We start from the raw sequence: 21,549 nt of genomic DNA on the forward strand, positions 1-21,549 counted from the left end.
GCAGGGCTCATGATAATAATACCTATTAACAAAATACTCTGAAAAATAATCCCTACTAATATTATAAATGCGAAAGTAACTCTGTCTGTGTGTCGCTTTCACGTCTAAACCACTGAACTGATTTTAATGAAATTTGGTACAGATATATATTTGACCTTGAGAAAGAACATAGGATAGTTTTTATCCCGGACTTTTGAAGAGTTCTCTTGGAAACGCGATATAACCGATATCGAAAAGCTAGTGTTTAATAATTTAAACCTCTCCCAAAGCTAATATCAGCAGGTTGTTCTAAATGAAATAAAATAAGAATGTTGTAATTTTAAACATGTTTTAGAAGCTGTATTTACATAATGATCATTCCTTTTGGTTACATCTTGGAGATATCTAGATTTTATTTAAGAATAAGCTAGTTTTTAGACATTTTTCTGAGTGTATAATTTTATTGGTAAGAAAAGCCTAATTATGTTAATCAAAAGTAAATCGTAACTGTATGTATAATTATAATATACTAATTATAATTAAAATATTATTTAATTAAATATTTATAGAATTCTTATGATATTCTGCGACATATTTTGATTACTTTCATATTCGTTTCTTAGGTTTACGCGAATGTTAGACATTGAAATGAAACTACTTTTACGGATTTTATCGCGGTTTATCATGGTCACAGGCAGATTGCCCGTGACCATGATACCTGCAAAGGTGTCGAAACGTCGGGAACTAAAATCAAAAATTAAACCGCGATAAAATCCGTAAAAGTAGTTTCATTTCAATACTTCATATTCTGAAGATACAGTTTATAAGACAATGGTCACAAGATAATTAAATGCGTAGTTCTATAAGATTCAGAATGAAAAATTGAATTTCTAGTTTTAATTTTTAGTAGCTATTGCTATTAACAGATTTCTTTACAAACTGCGATAGCTATTATATTATGCGGTGGTTAATAACACATACCGGCAGATTTGAGAATCTCCACACTTTTGAAGTCGGTTAAAACTAGTTTTACGTTTAAACAACTCTGTCAATTTCAATACTCGCCAATGTATATCTAAGTTTTCGTTATGTAAGTCGAAGTACGCCATTTTGCAACAAATTATTATAAGATACATTAAGATTAGTATTTATTTATTTTCTACATTCTATGTAAGTTTGTCATGATGCTTGTAACATAAATAAAGATGTCGTAACTGTATTCTGTTTCATTTAATCTTGTGTACGCCGACGGAATATACAAAAGCATTATAATGTGTAAGGATATCGAAATAGACTGTCAACAGACCAACTGAAGTTCCGATGTCTGTTCGTCCGTCTGTCACCAGGTAGTATCTCATGAACTTTTATAGATGATGTATTTCTGTAGCCGCAGTTACAAGCTTGGTTAGGCTACGGTAGGAAACCTTAGTTAAATATTTATTAATTAAAATTATATCAGCTTTAACAGTCAAAAGAAAACACAAACAGTCCTTACATCTATTTATTCTCAGTCAATAAAAATCCATTTAATTATAATACGCATAATCATTCACACGACAAATATATAATTATTTTATACATACACCTATACACTAGATGGCAGCAGTGAGAAATGAAAGTAAAAAGGGGGAGGGGCTCGCCCACATGGAGTAGAAGAGTAGGTGTGGGAGCGAGACAGAGCGCTACGTGTTGTAGAGCGCCGTCTCTCTCGCACTGGTACAATAATAATACTTATAGTCCTCTTATGGCTGATTCAAATTCATGCAATATTAGTCTTCTGAATATTCACGGTTGTTACACTGGTAATTGTAATTAAATACATACAGTGAAAGTGTTTCTTCCTCGAACTCGCGACTACTGACTTGTTGTAAATGTCATTAGTAGATTAAATCTCACTGACTGCCGTATCTTATATTAAAAATATCGTAGAAAATAGTGATATATGTGTGAGCATGTTGAAAATGTGGACTATATTATAAAGAGTTTTTCATATAAAAACCTTTTCTTTAATTATAATACACCGCTGAAGAGCACTAGGATATACGAGAGAGGTGTTCCAAATGTTGGAATATGAATGAAAATAGGGATGATGACAATTTTTTTTAAGTGTTTTTCTTGTACTTAAGCATATAACAATGGATCGGTATCTGTTATTTAGTTCCGCCAACATAAATTGATCAAATTACGGTGAATGGAACCTACGCGTGACGTCACGATTGTGTATAAATACGAACTCGTGACGTCACAAGCAACCTTCCAATCTTTGAAGAAGTCTTTTGAACAGGCTTTGTAAATGTTTGTTTTTCAGAAAAAGGAAAAATACGTGTCAAATATCGTTTAATTGTCTTATTAAGGTACTCAATACATTTTAACATTTTTATACCCAGTCATCATCCCTATTCCCGGGATTTTATTAAAAAGATTAGCTCCATAAGAACAATCACCGTTCAGTATTATTATCACTATCTTAAACGATACAAGCTGTATGCAAGTTCGATACCCAGGTTAGAGTTGTTCCAAAATATCTACTATCCTCTTCAATCGTCTTGAGAATGACGGAGACAGCATGAGTGTCGTACTTACATACGGGTGTATCAACTCAACTTTGCGCGGCGTCATCTGTGTGTAACACTTGTAAATACACAGTGAAGTTGTATACTAACACAGCTTTCATTTATGTGTCATTGTCGCACAAATAGAGTATTTGACAAAAATACTTGTTTACTCCGTCAGGAAGATTTCCAAAAAATATTAGAAACTTATTTTTTCTTTTATTTCGTATACAAAATAGGATTTAAAATCAAAAACAGTGATTTAATATCTCGTGTGACGTCACTTACCAGTACTAAACAAGTGTTTTTTATCATCCGTACTTTTTAATATTTTAATAAAAAGAAAAATGCGCATTCAATATTTTTTGGAAATCTGCCTGATGGACTAAACAGATTAATATTATTAGATTAAGGCCCGATTTTTCAATCGTCAGATAACTTTTATCTGAGGAATAAATATGGCCGTTTGACATATTTTCCATACAAAAGCTGTCCAAACGTCAAACATATTCATCAAGTTATCTGGTGATTGAAAAATCGGCCCTTAGTGAAATACCCTATTGCTGACACTCTCACACATAGCGCCGCGTACAGCCGAGTACAACTATCTGTAGTGTTGTTACAATATTTCTCTAGATTTAAGGACATTTCCTCTCGAGCTGCCCTTTGCCGCCTTCGTCGTATTCCTGTGAAGATATCCACATCTGTTGGAAGGAGCCGATCGAAGCCAGGATCGAGCCGCCTGTAAGGACATGTTATCATGTATGTAGAGAGAGAGTTCTTTGCCTTGTAGTGGAGAGAAACGGGAAGAAAGATTATGATGGCAACAGTCAAGGTTGTCTACGCTAGAGGTGGTTGGATCTGTAGATATTACATACCGAGTATATAATGCCAGCCTATAAACGTCCCACTGCTGGGCACAGGCCTCTTCCCGTATAGGGAAGGTTTTAAATATTGATCACTACGCTAACCCATTGCGGGCGATTTTAGATTTCAACATGTGGAATCTAGGTTACCCCACGATGTATTTTTTCCACTTTTTTTGTTCGTGGTGTCTTAGATTAATCAAGATAATACATTTAACTTTTAAAAAATCAATGGTACTTGGCCGCTTTGGGATCGAACCAGCGGCTAAATAATATAAATCCATGCATAACCCCTTAAGGCCACCACGACCATTGTCGCTTCATTGAGAAAGCTAATATAATCCGTTGACTTTGAGTATGAATCATTCTCAAAATCCAAAGTTTTTCTTTCAAGTTTCAGTCATTCTTATGGAGAAGAACCAGCAAGAAACTCCATAACTTACTCTTTTTGGGGGTGTCGCAATAAGGGAGGCTAAACTAGAGGGACATTAAATGATGTAACGGTTTACTCACGCGTATTTATCGGGGTAGCCCGACTAGTTTTGGACCCAACCGGAGTCCTTTATCATAGACGCGGCGGTCTGCGCGCGGTCTAAATACGCGTGAGCAATCCGTTACATAATTTAATAATGAATAATTCTCTGGCTAGTTAGTATCACAGTCCTCACCTATCCAGGCGGCGAAGCGCCTCTCGGTGGAGTTGGGCGCGGCGTGCGACTTGAGGCGGTGGCTGGAGGGCGCGCGCGCGGCCAGCTCCTTGGCGAGGCGCTCGAGCCAGCCCGGCGCGCTGGCCACGCCGCCGCACGCCACCACCGAGCCCCAGGGCGGGCGCGCTGCGAGGCGGAGAGAGGGGCCACGGGGAGAGAGGCCGGCGAGGACTGGAGCGCCGACTGAGGAGGAAGCTTCGAGCAGCGCTGCTGTGGAACGTGTTCCCGATGTTTGTGAAACAAAACGGATTCATATTGCTACGAATCAATATAACTTAGCCGCTATGAAAGAGAGCAAAAATATTATTGGAGTGAGATCTAAATATACGTGCATGGTGTGTGAAACAGAGACGGTGCTCTTGATTCTCTAGCTTCTATCTGACTTAAAATGTTCTTAATATTGAAAAAATAGAATGACTATGATTTCACATCGCTGCAATGAAACATAATTAAATTCCTCGTAGTTGACAAGTTTATTGAGATTTGGTAATTAGAAATGATATCTTCACCTCGTCAAACATTGTGTCAAGTCTATAAGCTTTATTCATGTAGATTAAAAACTATTAAAAATAACCATTTTCAATTTCAATCTAGTCCCATTATTAGATAGGTATAGTATTATTATATGCCTAAATTAATTTACGAAACAATTAGGAAAATAAAATCTTTTTAGATTATCATTATTGATAATAGAAAATGTGCTTGAATATTTAGAAATACATATTTGCCAGACTCCGTTCAGCGTACTTTTAGCATAATGATATTATAAAAACGCAACGCAATGTCTATGATTCAATTTTTCGCTGAATTTCTGAACAGTATTAAATTAGTAGTTATAAGATCTCTGTAAGTTCCTAAGCTATAATAACTGTGCATATTATGTAATTAAAGTTATTTATTGATGATTTAATAGTTTTAAGCTTAGTATACACGCCTTTTAAGATATTATTCAAGGTGTATCGAAAATGTAGTCATATTTGTGGAATTTCTTCTGCTTTTAGTATTGAAACTTATATTAGTCGACATTGGAAAGATGGGCAGACAATATAAAAATAAAATAATAAATAAAACGGACAAAACACACAGATTGTTCTGAACCCAAAGTAAGTTGCTAAATCACTCGCGTTTTGGAACTCAGATACAACGAACGTACCACAAACACTCAGACTGAGACAATGTAGAAATGTGAATTTTAACATTGATCCGACCGGGGATCGAACCCGGGACCTCAGAACTAGCGACACCTTGAAACCGGTGCATACACCACTCGACCACGGAGGTCGTCGGTATAGCAGGAGTAAACTGGATGCGAAGGGCAAGAGACAGGAGAATGACTACATAAATAGGCCTGTGCCCAGCAGGGCTCCTGATAATAATACCTATTCACAAAATACTCTGAAAAATAATCCCTACTAATATTATAAATGCGAAAGTAACTTTGTCTGTCTGTTACGCTTTCACGTCTAAACCACTGAACTGATTTTAATGAAATTTGGTACAGATATATATTTGACCTTGAGAAAGAACATAGGATAGTTTTTATCCCGGACTTTTGAAGAGTTATCTTGGAAACGCGATATAACCGACATCGTAAAGCTAGTGTTTAATCATTTAAACCTCTCCCAAAGCTAATATCAGCAGGTTGTTCTAAATGAAATGAAATGAGAATGTTGTAATTTTAAACAGACGTTTTAGAAGCTGTATTTACATAATGATCATTCCTTTTGGTTACATCTTGGAGATATCTAGATTTTATTTAAGAATAAGCTAGTTTTTAGACATTTTTCTGAGTGTATAATTTTATTGGTCGGAAAAGCCTAAATATGTTAATCAAAAGTATATCTTAACTGGAAAGTATGTATATGATTATAATATACTAATTATAATTCAAATATTATTATTATTATTACTAGCCTGGAATGTCCCACTGCTGGGCAAAGGCCTCCCCACTCTTCCTCCACTTGTCTCTGTCATGAGCCGCGAGTGACCAGTGAATATTATTTAATTAAATATTTATAGAATTCTTATGATATTCTGCGACATATTTTGATTACTTCATATTCTTTTCTTAGGTTTACGCGAATGTTAGACATTGAAATGAAACTACTTTTACGGATTTTATCGCGGTTTGATACCTGCAAAGGTGTCGAAACGTCGGGAACTAAAATCAAAAATTAAACCGCGATAAAATCCGTAAAAGTATTTTCATTTCAATACTTCATATTCTGAAGATACAGTTTATAAGACAATGGTCACAAGATAATTAAATGCGTAGTTCTATAAGATTCAGAATGAAAAATTGAATTTTTAGTAGCTATTGCTATTACCGGTTTTATTTACAAACTGCGATAGCTATTATACTATGCGGTGGTTAATAACACATACCGGCTGATTTGAGAATCTCCACACTTTTGAAGTCGGTTAAAGATAGTTTTACGTTTAAACAACTCTGTCAATTTCAATACTCGCCAATGTATATCTAAGTTTTCGTTATGTAAGTCAAAGTACGCCATTTTGCAACAAATTATAATAAGATATATTAAGATTAGTATTTATTTATTTTCTACATTCTATGTAAGTTTGTCATGATGCTTGTAACATATAAATAAAGATGTCGTAACTGTATTCTGTTTTATTTAATCTTGTGTACGCCGACGGAATATACAAAAGTGCATTATAATGTGTAAGGATATCGAAATAGACTGTCAACAGACCGACTGAAGTTCCGCTGTCTGTTCGTCCGTCTGTTACCAGGTAGTATCTCATGAACTTTTATAGATGATGTATTTCTGTAGCCGCAGTTACAAGCTTGGTTAAGCTACGGTAGGAAACCTTAGTTAAATATTTATTAATTAAAATTATATCAGCTTTAACAGTTAAAAGAAAACACAAACAGTCCTTACATCTATTTATTCTCAGTCAATAAAAAATCCATTTAATTATAATACGCATAATCATTCACACGACAAATATATAATTATTTTATACATACACCTACACACTAGATGGCAGCAGTGAGAAATGAAAGTAAAAAGGGGGAGGGGCTACCCCCACATTGAGTAGAAGAGTAGGTGTGGGAGCGAGACAGAGCGCTACGTGTTGTAGAGCGCCGTCTCTCTCGCACTAGTACAATAATAATAATTCTAGTCCTCTTATGACTGATTCAAATTCATGTAATATTGGTCTTCTGAATATTCACGGTTGTTACACTGGTAATTGTAATTAAATACATACAGGGTGTAAGGAACACCGTGACTTTTCCGTGGGACCTGAGTTCTAGACATGATTCCAGACCCCACTGCGTTGGAATTTTTCATCGGTCTTTTCATGAAAATTGCAGTTTTTTTTCGCGTTTTTTTAATTTTATGTGTCATAAAATCATTTTTCCTACGTATTTCAATAATATTTTCATAAACAAAATCATTATTAAGCCGTTTTCACAAAAAAAGGCAATGTATATGAAACACTAAAAACTGCTCCCGATCAGCTGATTCGTAAAGGTACTCGTCGGTCATCGCTCTCTTGCAAATCTAACCGAAAGTGACGTCAAAACCGAACCAATACTCATGAGCGACAAGCGTAAGAGATAGCGCAACTATTGCGCGCGCACTCGCACGCATTATTCGTAATCCTGCCTACTATTCCTTTAAAAAAAGCCGCGCGCTTTGTAGGCACCGCTAGCCGCCTTTGTCGAAACCGCCAGCGCGTCGCCGACACCTACAGCGGTATCGGCGAGTGACGTACCTGTGACACTGGATAAAATAGTACATCGATTTTTGTTACACGGGTTCCATGTTATAAAATAGAAAATCACCTTCTCAGCGTTTATCAACTTATCACGAAATTTATTAAAAACCTTTTATTATTAACAGTTTGTTTTTGTTTAGAATTCTGTAGTTCTAAAACATGTTGTTATAAACAATAATTTATTTTTTCTAAAATTAAAGTCTGTTTTGTTACTAATATCCATCATCTACTAATGAAATTCCTGCCTAAAAATTTTTATCATTTTTTTTCCTACGAACTGCTGAATAATTATTCCAGTCACATAAAACAATTATGTTCTTACACAAAAGTACATTTTGTGATTAATCAATTTTAAAGGTTTAAGTTAAGTACTTTATTGTTGAGAATAATTTTACGATATTCACTTCGACCTCATGTAATTTATCGATAAAGAATCATAGGTACCTAGGTCCAACACTACTCAAAGGTAAAACCGAAAGTTCGGCTTTTTTCAAAATAGTACCTATTTTTACTCAGTTTGTTCCTTACGCTAATCGAATGTGCAATCGGGTAATTCGCGGACTAATTATCGTGTAGGCAGACAATTTTATTGTGTTAAGTGATATAAGTGCGTGTGTTGTGTGTGTATTATTTAAATTACGATCCTAGTAGCTCGATAGGTTATTTTACCGCCCGGGAGAATGGCAACATGCTAATGTGTTATGGCGAAGCACGTGGCAATGCAAGTCTCGCGATGAACATTTACTGGACGCGGTACTTTTTGCCCCGGGTTCAGCAGCAGATTTTTCGCCGCGCCAAAATTTGTGTGCACGTAGATGGCGGACATTTCGAAATTTTCGAACCTTATCTGGTTAGAAGTGAGCGAGATTAAGGTAAGAGTAGGTTTGATTTAATAATACACAAGACACAGATTGTAGTCAGAATAGTGTAAATTGATTGATATTTTTTGTGATTGTTTTTCGTTACATCACAACATTTTTATAAAATGCGCGCGCGTTTCGAATGTTTCGATCGTGTCGCCGAGTGTCGCCCTCCTACCACATTACAGTTCGTGTAAGTACGTACGCTGAGCGTAAGGATCGCGCGGTAACCAATTCATTGCGTGCTCGAAAATGACTAAATCTATAAATATTAATCTCCGACGGTAGCGACTTCTTTAATATTAATTAACACGTTATTTTAAAGTCATTATGCGACTTTGGTGGTACGGTGTTCCTTACACCCTGTATAGTGAAAGTGTTTCTTGACTTGTTGTAAATGTCATTAGTAGATTAAATCTCACTGACTGCCGTATGTTATATTAAAAATATCGTAGAAAATAGTGATATTTGTGTGAGCATGTTTAAAATGTGGACTATATTATAAAGAGTTTTTCATATAAAAACCTTTTCTTTAATTATAATACACCGCTGAGGAGCAGTAGGATATACGAGAGAGGTGTTCCAAATATTGGAATATGAATGGAAATAGGGATGATGACATTATTTTTAAGTGATTTCCTTGTACTTAAGCATATAACAATGGATGGGTATCTGTTATTTAGTTCCGCAAACATAAATTGATCAAATTACGGTGAATGGAACCTACGCGTGACGTCACGATTGTGTATAAACACGAACTCGTGACGTCACAAGCAACCTTCCAATCTTTGAAGAAGTCTTTTGAACAGGCTTTGTAAATGTTTGTTTTTCAGAAAAAGGAAAAATACGTGTCAAATATTGTTTATTCGTCTTATTAAGGTACTCAAAATATTTTATAATTTTATACCCAGCCATCATCTCTATTCCCGGGATTTTATTAAAAAGTACACCTCCATAAGAACAATCACCGTTCAGTATTATTATCACTATCTTAAACGATACAAGCTGTATGCAAGTTCGATACCCAGGTTAGAGTTGTTCCAAAATATCTACTATCCTCTTCAATCGTCTTGAGAATGACGGAGACAGCATGAGTGTCGTACTTACATACGGGTGTATCAACTCAACTTAGCGCGGCGTCATGTGTGTGTAACACTTGTAAATACAGTGACGTTGTGTACTAACACAGCTTTCAGTTGTGTGTCACTGTCGCACAAATAGAGTATTTGACAAAAATACCTGTTTAGTCCATCAGGAAGATTTCCAAAAAATATTAGAAGCTTATTTTTTCTTTTATTTCGTATACAAAATAGGATTTAAAATTAAATACAGTGATTTAAAATCTCGTGTGACGTCACTTACCAGTACTAAACTTAAGTGTTTTTTATCATCCGTACTTTTTAATATTTTATATATAAAAGAAAAATGCGCATTCAATATTTTTTGGAAATCTGCCTGATGGACTAAACAGATTAATATTATTAGATTAAGGCCCGATTTTTCAATCGTCAGATAACTTTTATCTGAGGAATAAATATGGCCGTTTGACATATTTTCCATACAAAAGCTGTCCAAACGTCAAACATATTCATCAAGTTATCTGGTGATTGATAAATCGGCCCCTAGTCAAATACCCTATTGCTGACACTCAAACACATAGCGCCGCGTACAGCCGAGTACAACTATCTGTAGTTATGTTACAACATTTATCTAGATTTAAGGACATTTCCTCTCGAGCTGCCCTTTGCCGCCTTCGTCGTATTCCTGTGAAGATATCCACATCTGTTGGAAGGAGCCGATCGAAGCCAGGATCGAGCCGCCTGTAACGACATGTTATCATGGATGTAGAGAGGGTTCTTTGCCTTGTAGTGGAGAGAAACGGGAAGAAAGATTATGATGGCAACAGTCAAGCGTCTACGGCAGAGGTGGTTGGATCTGTAGATATTACATACCGAGTATATAGTACTAGCCTATATACGTCCCACTGCTGGGCACAGGCCTCTTCCCGTATAGGGAAGGTTTTAAACATTGATCACTACGCTAGCCCATTGCGGGCGATTTTAGATTTCAACATGTGGAATCTAGGTTATCCCACGATGTATTTTTCCACTTTTTTTGTTCGTGGTGTCTTAGATTAATCAAGATAATAAATTTAACTTTTAAAAAATCAAATTGGTACTTGTCCGCTTTGGGATCGAACCTGCGGCTAAATAATATAAATCCATGCATAAACCCTTAAGGCCACCACGACCATTGTCGCTTCATTGAGAAAGCTAATATAATCCGTTGACTTTGAGTATGAATCATTCTCAAAATCCAAAGTTTTTCTTTCAAGTTTCAGTCATTCTTATGGAGAAGAACCGGCAAGAAACTCCATAACTTACTCTTTTTACCACAAGGGTTAGGTACTTTAAAAACATATGTAGGTATAATATGATTGCAAATTCTGTTGAAATACACAAAGACAGACGAGTTTAAACTGAGCTAGATGGGTATAAATTTCCTTGATCTAGGGGGGTGTCGCAATAAGGGAGGCTAAACTAGAGGGACATGAAATGATGTAACGGTTTACTCTCGCGTATTTATCGGGGTAGCTCGACTAGTTTCGGACCCAACCGAAGTCCTTTATCACAGACGCGGCGGTCTGCGCGCGGTCTAAATACGCGTGAGCAAACCGTTACATAATTTAATAATGAATAATTCTCTGGCTAGTTAGTATCACAGTCCTCACCTATCCAGGCGGCGAAGCGCCTCTCGGTGGAGTTGGGCGCGGCGTGCGACTTGAGGCGGTGGCTGGAGGGCGCGCGCGCGGCCAGCTCCTTGGCGAGGCGCTCGAGCCAGCCCGGCGCGCTGGCCACGCCGCCGCACGCCACCACCGAGCCCCACAGCGCCGGCCGCGCGTCCGCGTCGCACGCCGCCGCCGCCGCGCACGCTGCGCCAAGCGGGGGGAGTTACCGATAGGTATATACACCGACACAAGAACGCGGATGACGTAACACGGCGGTTCAGGTTTACTCAGCAAGTCTGACTATTTGGTTACTATTGTTATAAGTTAAATCTAAAGAACTAACATACACCGACACAAGAACGCGGATGACGTAGCACGGCGGTTCAGGGCCCTGAGTCTGCTATTTTACAATGGCGGTTGAATGAATGGCAATTGGATTAAATTTGAAATAATTCCTATTCTCTTAAGCTTTTTACCAATACAAAAATTGTAAGTCGATTGTATTAACCTTGAATATAAAGTCCTGCAATGAATTTTCAATTATTGTGTAGAAAAATTGTTAAGAGAATACGAAAATTGTCATTTTAAGCCAAATTTCATTCATTCATAGGCCGTTGTAAATAGCAGAATTGGGCCCTAGGTGTACTCAGTAAGAGTCTGACACTACCCATTTCCTACACCGAGGGAATGGGTGTCCATGAGCCACGAGGATTCCCCGGCCGTAACAAAAAAAGGGAGTTAATAACGTGGCCGTATATTATATACTATTAGTAGTGTCATCATTGTAGCGCCACGCTATATTTGAAGATACATATAAATGACCGGCAAACTTCATACCGCTTAGTCGATGATAATAATGCAGGCAAAAATATGAAAATAATATAGGTACGAATGGTCTAAATTGTTTTCATGTCAAGTGTTAAGTGCGACGTATGTGAATGTGCTACGATTTCAAGTGTGTTACGTATGTAGATTATGTTACTAATGATGCATGTGCTACGTAAGTCAAGTATGTCGAGAGCGCTACGAATGTCAAGTGTACTACGAATGTGCTACAAATTTTGCGCGTTCTACGGCTGTCAGGTCTGCTACGAACGTCAACTATGCTGAAAACGACTAATTTTCTACAGCGTGGCGCTTCATTGTCTAACCAGATTCAGCTAAGTCAGTGTTTTATACGGAGGGACTGCCTATATGACATCCTCAACCCAGTTACCTGGATAACACGATACCCCTTAGATAGAAAGGAATTGCGAATTATTGAAACATATCATGATTTATGCAATGGCTATTAACCCTAACTGTGTGTCTAATTACTGTTTCCAACGCAGCGCCACGTGGTATGGTCATGTCATGTTCGTTGTCGCTTGCACTAAGTGTGTCAAATACGCTAAATATGTCGAATGCGCTACGAATGTCAAGTGTTTTACAAAAGTCTTATTTTCTAAGTATCTCAAATATGCTACAAATTTCGCGTGTCCTACGAATTGGGCATGTGCTACGTACGTCAAATCTGCTAAATATGACAAGGTTGCCACGGATGTCAAGAGTGCTTCAAAAATCGAGTGCGCCACGACATTCGTAGAAAGTTAGATATTAAATATGCTACGAATTTCGTGCTTGTTTCGGCTGTCGAGTCTGCTACGTAGCCAAAAGTGCTACGAAAGTGAAGCGTGCTACAAACATCAGGTGTCCTATTAACGCCATGGGTGCTAGTTGCTACAGATGACAAATGTTTTTATACAAAAAGAAATATCCAGAGCACTAAAATTAGTAAAAGATGGTACATTAAACATATCAACTATCTTACATTTGCCAAATATAGATACACCATTCTAAACCCCGGTTACACCAAGTAATAGATCATCATCATCAAACAACATCAGCCCATATTCGTCCACTCCTGGACATGGGCTATTAGGGATGATGACTGGGTATAAAAAGAAAAAATCTTATTAGTCCCTCAGTTAGGTAATTGAGAAGTACCTATGAGACACGTATTTTTTCCTTTTTAAGAAAAACTAGAATTGACAAAGAGAATCTGCTTTAAAGTTTAGGAGAAGGGGCTTGTGACGTAACGATATGGTAAAATTAATACTCAATCGTGGCGTCACGCGTAAGTTTCATTCACTGTAATTTGGTCAATTTATGTTTGCGGGAGAAATTAAAAAATACGTATCCATTATTATACAAAAAACTACAAGACGAACACTGCAAAAAAAAAATGTCATCATCCCTATTGCACGCCATCGAGATCTATCTTCGGCTGCAAAATAGATGTACTTACCTAAATGCGGAGCCCCCAGGGTCGGCTCGAACAGGCACTCGGTGAGCTTGAACCTCTCGGGACCGAAGTCCTGGTGGTAGCCGCCGGGGAACTCGTAGTGGCTGAAGGGAGCTGACGCAGCTGCGCGCTCCTCGTATTGGCTTTCCGACACCTGGGGACAATGGGCGGTGTTGTAGTACCTGTAGTTGGTGGAGGGTGGAGATAGAGGGTCTTTATTGGTGTAGTTGGGGATTATAGGGCTTTGATTAATGGAGATAGAGCCAAGGGGCCTTTATTGATGTGCATATGAATTGGACCTTGATTAGTGGGGATAGGAATTAGGCGCTTTATCGGTGTTGGATAGGGACTATGGGTCTTTTTATAAGGGGTTTGGAAGTATGAGGTCTCTATTGTTGGGGTTAGCATTTATGGGGTCTTTATTAGTCGAGATAGGAAGTACGGGGCCATTATTGGTGGGGTCAGGAATGACGGGGCTATTACTAGAGACTGGGAACACTTAGCCATTGAAGTTCTGTAAGGGATCTTTGTGGGTGTGAATTGGGATTATAAAAGGGATGAATCAATTTAACTTGTCATTATCACGGTGTTCAATTTGCAATACAAGCATTGTATTGAGTTGTTAATGCTAGACTAGCTTCATGCTAGACTCCATGGGATAACACGAACTAGTCATAGTCACGCAGAACATGCGTGAGCGATCTTGTAATATTGATTCAGGCAGTGAAAGGGGCCTGAGGTTGCTTCTATCAGTAGAATTTCGAAATGTAATTGATTGATTGGGTTAAAGACGTTAATGTTTCACCCCGTAAAATAAAGGTATGACATGAAAGTACAAGGGTGTTTACTGTATTCAAATTTAATGTTGTACAAATACCATGGTACAGCATACAGAACCTGTAATAAACAGCAACAAAAGCCATTAACCAAGTTGTCAGAACTGCTACGATACTCTCCAATAACAAGCTTGGTCCTCTTCTACCGACCATATTTAACATGTAGTCGTTTTTTCGTTTTTACTTCAAGGGTCGACTAAATTTTTTCGACCAAGAATCTCGACGAATCGCAACAAGACGGATTTTTTCGCTACTGTCGCTTGATCATGAAATGCTGCCACGAGTATCAGACCCGTTGGGAGAATCTCCAACTTGTAGTGTTAACTAGTTTCGAAGTAGACTTCGGAGTATGTTTAAAAACTAGTCGTTTTTTTACTCGTTCTGTATGGTTTAACTATTTTAGACCAAGAACCTCAAGTATATCTCGCAACTGATCGGATTTTTTTGGAACTGCCACTTCAGTGCATGTTGCTGCCACGAGTGTCAGACACGCTGGAAGAATCTAAAATGTGTGGCGTCTATTAGTTTCGAACTAGACTCCCGAGTATATTTAGAAACTAGTTAAACTATTCAACTTGAACTGTATCGTCGACTACTTTTGACCTAGACTCTCAAGTATATTTCACAACTAGTCGACTTTTTTATATACATTATACAAAAAGAGGCTTAGCTAAGGTTATTTACCATCCATATCTTGCTGTACCATTGAGATACAGACACAAACCTGCGCTACACAGTGGCAGAAGTCTTCGTACTGGCGCTTCAGCATGTACTGCTGCCAAGACACGGTCAGGCCCGCGGGGAGAGTCTTCAGGGTATAGCGGCCTCGCTCGCGTTCGCGGATCACTTCTTTACTCTGAGAGAGAGGCAGATAGGGTAGATAATGTTGTTAGATGAGGTTGTTTTCGCTAATGTAATTTTGTATTTGGTAAATAAAACACAAAAATTGTTATTATTTCAGTCCGTCAGATATATAATTAGAGAATATAGCATGAGAGAGAGTACTTTAGATTGTGAGTCTAAACCCTCAAATTTAATTTTCACCAAACTTATCAACAAAATCAAATCTGCAACATTGCTTTATTTTCAGTATTACGTGCTATAGCGACTATTGTTGAAATATATAATCTGTGAGAATTTCAATTTTCTAACAATTAGCGTTCTCCAAGTGACGCACGGGCAGACAGACTCTCAGTAATAGGATTAAATTTTAACCCTTCTTAAACTTGTTAAATCTTACCTGTATGCTATAAAGAGGCAGCATCTGTATGTGCATGTTGTTGAGCATGTGTTTCGCTTGCGCGGCGAGGTGGTCGCCGCCCACGGGGGACCGGACCGCCGCGTTCACCAGCGCGTAGCTGTGGACAAACGTACAGGGTAGAACACGGTCGATCAAAAGCCAGATAGTAAAGACTACTTTTTAGCCATTAAAATGACTGGACAGTACTATACATATTTGCTATCTTTCGACAAGTTTCCAAAGCATTTTTGAACACTATTTGTTGAAAGTTAAACTATATTTTTTCTTTAAACATACTTAAATTATGTTGAGTAAAGAAAATATATATTAAAGTAACTATTGTGAGAATTATTAATGATTAAACGATGCAACGGTTTCTCACGCGTATTTATCGGGGTAGCCCGACTAGTTTCGGACCCAACCGGAGTCCTTAATCATGAGCTGACGCGGCGGGATCGCGAGTCGAACTCATGATTAATTCCATGCTCAAAAGTGACAAAACTTACTAACCCATCAATAACAGGCACAGCAGACGTCTGACTGGCACCGGCATCCACCACCAAGGCCGTTGACTTGCCGTTAGCGAAGGCTGCCAGCACCGCACTCTTGACTAAGAAGAAAGCCGGCGCTTGGTACTTCTCGAACAACAGTTCTGCTAGCTTCTCCCTGGCTGGTCGCGTTGTCCAGACGGCTTCCGTGAAGAGAGCCGGGTGGTGCTCTGATGGGGATCGGATAACCTGGTAACAAGTTGAGGAAGATAATTTATGGGTTAGATGTGGTTAATTGAAAATCATCCATCATTTATAAATAGAAAATTTATTCCAACATTTCACACTCAATTTCATTTTTGCTTGTCATTCTGGTTAAATTTTTGAAAAAAAAATTTGAAGCACTTCCCAAAGCTCGCAAGTAGAAGTGTTGACAGTTATAAGAACGGCTGGGGCAATTTTGATAAAATTTTAATGGACATTTAGTTTTTGTTCCATTATTATTAATTTTTTACAAATTTCTTTCACTAGGTGATGATTACCTAGTGAACAAGATTTGTAAAGACTCATCTTCTTGGCCTATGCCTCACTAAGCTGGGATTGGTTTCCAATATAACCAGATGCAGCTAAATCACAATGTTTTACAAGGAGCTAATGCTTATCTAACCTCCCCAACCTAGTTACCTGGGCAAAATGCTACTCCTTAGTAAGACTGGTTGTCAGACTCTCTACCTTCTAACTACCTGAACTTTTTCAATAAACATTTCAGCAAATATCAAAATATATTTCTTCAGCACTGCATTATCCTCAAATATTACTTCTTCTTATTTAAAAATTGTATAATTATTATTAATTACAAAGTTACCGACCTTAGCATAACAGTAATCCAACATCTTCTCGAACAGATCCCAGTTGTCGACCTGTCCGTCCTTCATGTATGTGTGTACCTCCATACCGGCCCTCGGTACATGTAGCTCTGTGATGTCAATGTAGTGACGTAGTTCACCGCCAGTCTTTGATCCTGAAACGTATTTAAGTTGCATAAGTAAAAAGAGGTTTATGCAAAAATGTATTTTGTGTGTAAAGTTTTTGAGTACACATGATGATTTCATTCATAAACTCTATTTAAAAAAAAAAGTGCTGATATTTTTTTTATATACTCAATAAGATTTCTACATTTTCTACTTATTTGGTTGAAGTTATACATAGGAACAATTTTTAGAGTGATAGAATAAATCAAAGGAGCATAACATCATTTTTTGCAGATAAACAACAACAACACGAACAGCTTTATCGATAAGCACCAGAATTTTCGAGACTTAGGTTAGTATGATGTTGTAAGATATAATCTTTGTTTTGTCAACAAAACAAACTTCTAGATTAATCTAGATAACACAAAATGAGGAGTATATACCTATTATAACTATAAGAGCATAACGAAACGTAGTAAAATCGATGTATTTAAGTAAAAAGTTAAGAACAAAACAGATTCAGGCAGAAACAGCATCATAAAACAAAACATATATTTTTAAGATTTTTGATACGAATTTCTTACCGGTCTGTGTGACATTTCCATCGGGAACCTTTTCCTCGGCGTCTGGGATGTGAGTTGCTGATACCGTTCCCACCACGGCCGGAATATCAGCCTTTGGAGTATCTTCTTGGGCATAACCAACGCGTAACGAATGGTGCCCTGGGTCAAACACTAGAGCGCCTATCTCATCACCACCGTACAACATCCCGTTAGGACCACTCATTTTAGTAAATTCTTGTTAATTATTCAACTGAAATACAATAAAACACGGATATTTAACAATTTCGGCGCGACTTGCAATTTTGTTGATTACGGTAATCTGTCAATCAAATGTCACAGAAAACGAAATGTTTTGTGATTTTATCTGTGGTCCCACAGATGTAAAAGATTTCGATTACGAAACTACTCTTTTATAAATCTGATTGGAGCGATCATTATTGATTAGTGATTTTCATTTTAATAAAAAAAACTACAGAATAACAATCACAGTAGGAGCGTCGGAATTAAGAAATAAAATACGAATTTGTTTGTATGCAAGTATATTCTGAAGTCACAATTATAAATAACAACAGAAAATTAGTTTTATGCGAACGTATATCCAGCTATTAACATTGATACGAACAGACATTATACTTATGGCTGCTAAGATATTTATTAAAAAGTAATCTTTTAATCCGTAAAAAATATTACTGCATCATTGGTAGAAGTTTTTATGATATGAATGGCAACATTGAGAATCAAGAATTTAAAATTAGGGTAGCCGTTTAACATTTTTTAAACTAACGGTTTTTGTTCTTAATCAAATGCTGCGGTAAATTAAAGTTGCGAAGTAAAAGACATTAAGCTCTTCGCACAATAAGGCTATGCTATGTTTGGTATCTACGTCCGGCGACTTCAAATCTTCAAGCAACAAGCCCTTTCAACGCATAGAAGTTCCTCCCAAGGCACGACTTGCCGTCGGATATAGAGAACTTGTATTCAGCAACAAAAGGCCTTTGGCAGAACAGAATTGACTTAAGGAATCGGCAGCTAAAGTTTTCAACCAACAGGTACAATTTCATTACATGTCAAATATTTTTTCTATTTCGATTTTACTAGTTTTTCTAATACAACTATTTAATAGAAAAGTACCACATAAAGACAGTTAGAAGTTAGGAACCATACAGAAAGGCTTGTAATAGTTGATCTTTTTTATTATTATTTGTATGTATATCTATGTCAATATGAAATGTGGCTTGATAGATTTGAAGATTACTCTCAAAATATAAGAGAGTCAGATGGGTATTAAAATAACGGCTTCATAGTTGTTTAACAATATTTTTAACGATATTTGAGGTAAATAAAAATTAATTGAAAGAAGGTACAAGAAATAGTCGTTTTTCCAATGAAATGTTAGTGTTAAATGTATTTAATAAACTTTTTTTCACGTCACAATATTTCAGTAACCTTAGCTGATAAATTATGTTAAAATTAAACACGCTTGTGATGTGTCAAATAAATGAATGACATATTCAAATGGGTTTATGAAAAACAATTGGCAATAGTGTCAAAAATTAGTGATTTGTGAAGTTTGTTATAATTACACATGCTTTTAACATCACAAAAGCTATCGAGCCACACGATACAAAAACACTGTTGTATTAAAGTACCTACTATACCTAATAAGGTATACTATATTACGTATAACTACATGTATACGACATATTATTTAAAAAATAATTTACTTTTTACAATTCTACCGACAGCCTTGAAGTAAGATGCCATTGTGGAAAAGAGATGTCACTCTACGCCATGCAGGCGCCATCTTGCTTTAATTGCAGACATCTTACTTCAAGACCAGCTGGTAGACCGTTTGTAGTTGAATTTATACAAGAGTGCTTTTATTTACAAAGTTTAATTGATTTCTTTTCGATGTTACGGCAAAATTCGATGGCTATAAAATATTTGGTGTAATCGGGGATAGTGCTAATCCGCGGACCTAGCATTGGATGTTTCCGCGTACCTGATTTAAGTTTTCGCGGTAAAACTATAATTATTGCAGACACGCCGAGTTTATGCATTATACTTTCGACGAAATGCAAGGTAGTCATCGTATTTTGCCAATTCACACGAATACGTAAAAATTGAAGGCTCTCCCTTCGTACAGGCAGTTCAACGTAAGTTTCCGATACTCTCTGCGTGTAGTCACTACCGTCATAAACATTCTTAAGAGATTCGTGACTCACGAGGCGAAGTCTACACTCTACGAAAGTATTGGACACTAGCGCTTCTCGTAAGGAACTTCACACTGCCTAATGTCACTGTCAAAATTGACGTATAATTTGACATTTGATAAGCACAGGACTTTATACAATGTAAAAAGGTTTTAATATTTTCTCTCCTACTCCATTCTTAATCTACAACAATATGTTTAGACACAAAAATCGTTTAATTATCTATATCTACAAAGTTAATACATATTAATGTGTAAAAAATACAGTTTTATACACGCACTTGTTTGCAGTCGTTCTAATTTTTGTATAAGTTTTATATTTTTTTTAAGTGCAAAAGTTTGATTGTATAAGATACTAAGTATGTTGACAAAAATGTTTTTTAATAAGTATTTTTGTGACCTAAAAGTGGTTTCTTAGGTTTACGCGAATGTTACACATTGAGATGAAACTACTTTTACGGATTTTATCGCGGTTTAATTTTAGATTTTAGTTTTTAGTTCCCGACGTTTCGAAAACTTTGCAGGTATCATGGTCACGGGCAGACTGAGATGGCGTTCGTCTTGACGGAAGATGTTGCTCTAAAAACTAAAATCTAAAATTAAATAAAATCCGTAAAAGTAGTTTCGTTTCAATGACCTAAAAGTGTTATGAAATTAGCTTAGGGGGCGCTTAATTTTGAGTATTGGTGTAGTAAGTTCATGACGCGTTGGCAATTATGGTTCAAATGTCAAAAAGTGATGTACTAATAAACAAAATAAAACTATCGTTGAAAACACTGCTAATATTACACTTTGAATTTTTTTTTGTATGTTTAAAGAATAAAATGCATCTTTTATACAATTTTTTTCGTCTGATTTCAATGTTCATACTTTTCCTTGGCGCCATAGCGCACTATTAATATGAGATTCATTGACAAATTGAAAAATTGACAAATGCATTCCAACCCATTATTTGATGCTAAATAGGTATCTAAGACTTAAAATTAATCTATTCAAATATTCCTAAACAAAAGTCAGGAACTTAACTTTGATCGCAGTGATTTTGTCTTTTTTTTTACGAATGCTTACAACGACCGAAGTGAACGAACTTCTAATTATTTGGTGAGTTATATTACGAATATTATTAGACACACATTACTGATAGAAAAAGGTGTTTCCCGCCAGCAGGAACTTCTAGAACTAAACTATTACAGATTGAAGTATTCAAAGCTATGGCAAGCAGTTTCCTTTCAAGGTTTTAACATTTTTAACTTATATACGGCAGTTTTGAAACAGTCTAATGTTATACCACGAAACAACGTATGTAGGAGGCAGGGAATCCCGATACCTACCCGATGCCAACTCAGATGACAACATAGACAAGCTTGGCAGACGAAATTCTCCGTTGCTTAGCCTCGCGAACAAAAAAATAACAGTCCAAAGTGCTAATATTTTACTTGAAGAAATTCATAAGGGTAATGCTCGATCAAATTAAAACAGATCCATCTTGCATAGGAGGTAAAAACTTATAAAAATT

At 36.8% G+C, this 21,549-nt stretch overlaps 1 protein-coding gene across 2 annotated transcripts; it reads right to left on the bottom strand.

The window, feature by feature from the left end:
* Positions 1-1,466: 1,466 nt before the first annotated feature.
* On the bottom strand, positions 1,467-18,170 carry LOC113499955 (actin-like protein 6A). Of its 2 annotated transcripts, none has more exons than XM_026880565.1 (8): positions 17,843-18,170; positions 17,157-17,308; positions 16,310-16,536; positions 15,800-15,917; positions 15,284-15,415; positions 13,727-13,877; positions 4,066-4,314; positions 1,467-3,273 (listed from the first exon to the last, which is right to left on the bottom strand). In XM_026880565.1, the coding sequence occupies exons 1-8, from the start codon at positions 18,042-18,044 to the stop codon at positions 3,170-3,172; spliced, it is 1,335 nt and encodes a 444-aa protein (XP_026736366.1). In that variant the 5' UTR covers positions 18,045-18,170; the 3' UTR covers positions 1,467-3,169. The 2 variants fall into 2 exon arrangements, with proteins under 2 accessions (XP_026736366.1, XP_026736367.1); XM_026880566.1 differs by lacking the exons at positions 1,467-3,273; positions 4,066-4,314 and adding exons at positions 10,228-10,531; positions 11,443-11,643.
* Between the last annotated feature and the right edge of the window lie 3,379 nt (positions 18,171-21,549).

Source organism: Trichoplusia ni, chromosome 13 (genome assembly GCF_003590095.1).
Source record: "Trichoplusia ni isolate ovarian cell line Hi5 chromosome 13, tn1, whole genome shotgun sequence".
NCBI classification, from domain to species: Eukaryota; Metazoa; Arthropoda; class Insecta; order Lepidoptera; family Noctuidae; genus Trichoplusia; species Trichoplusia ni.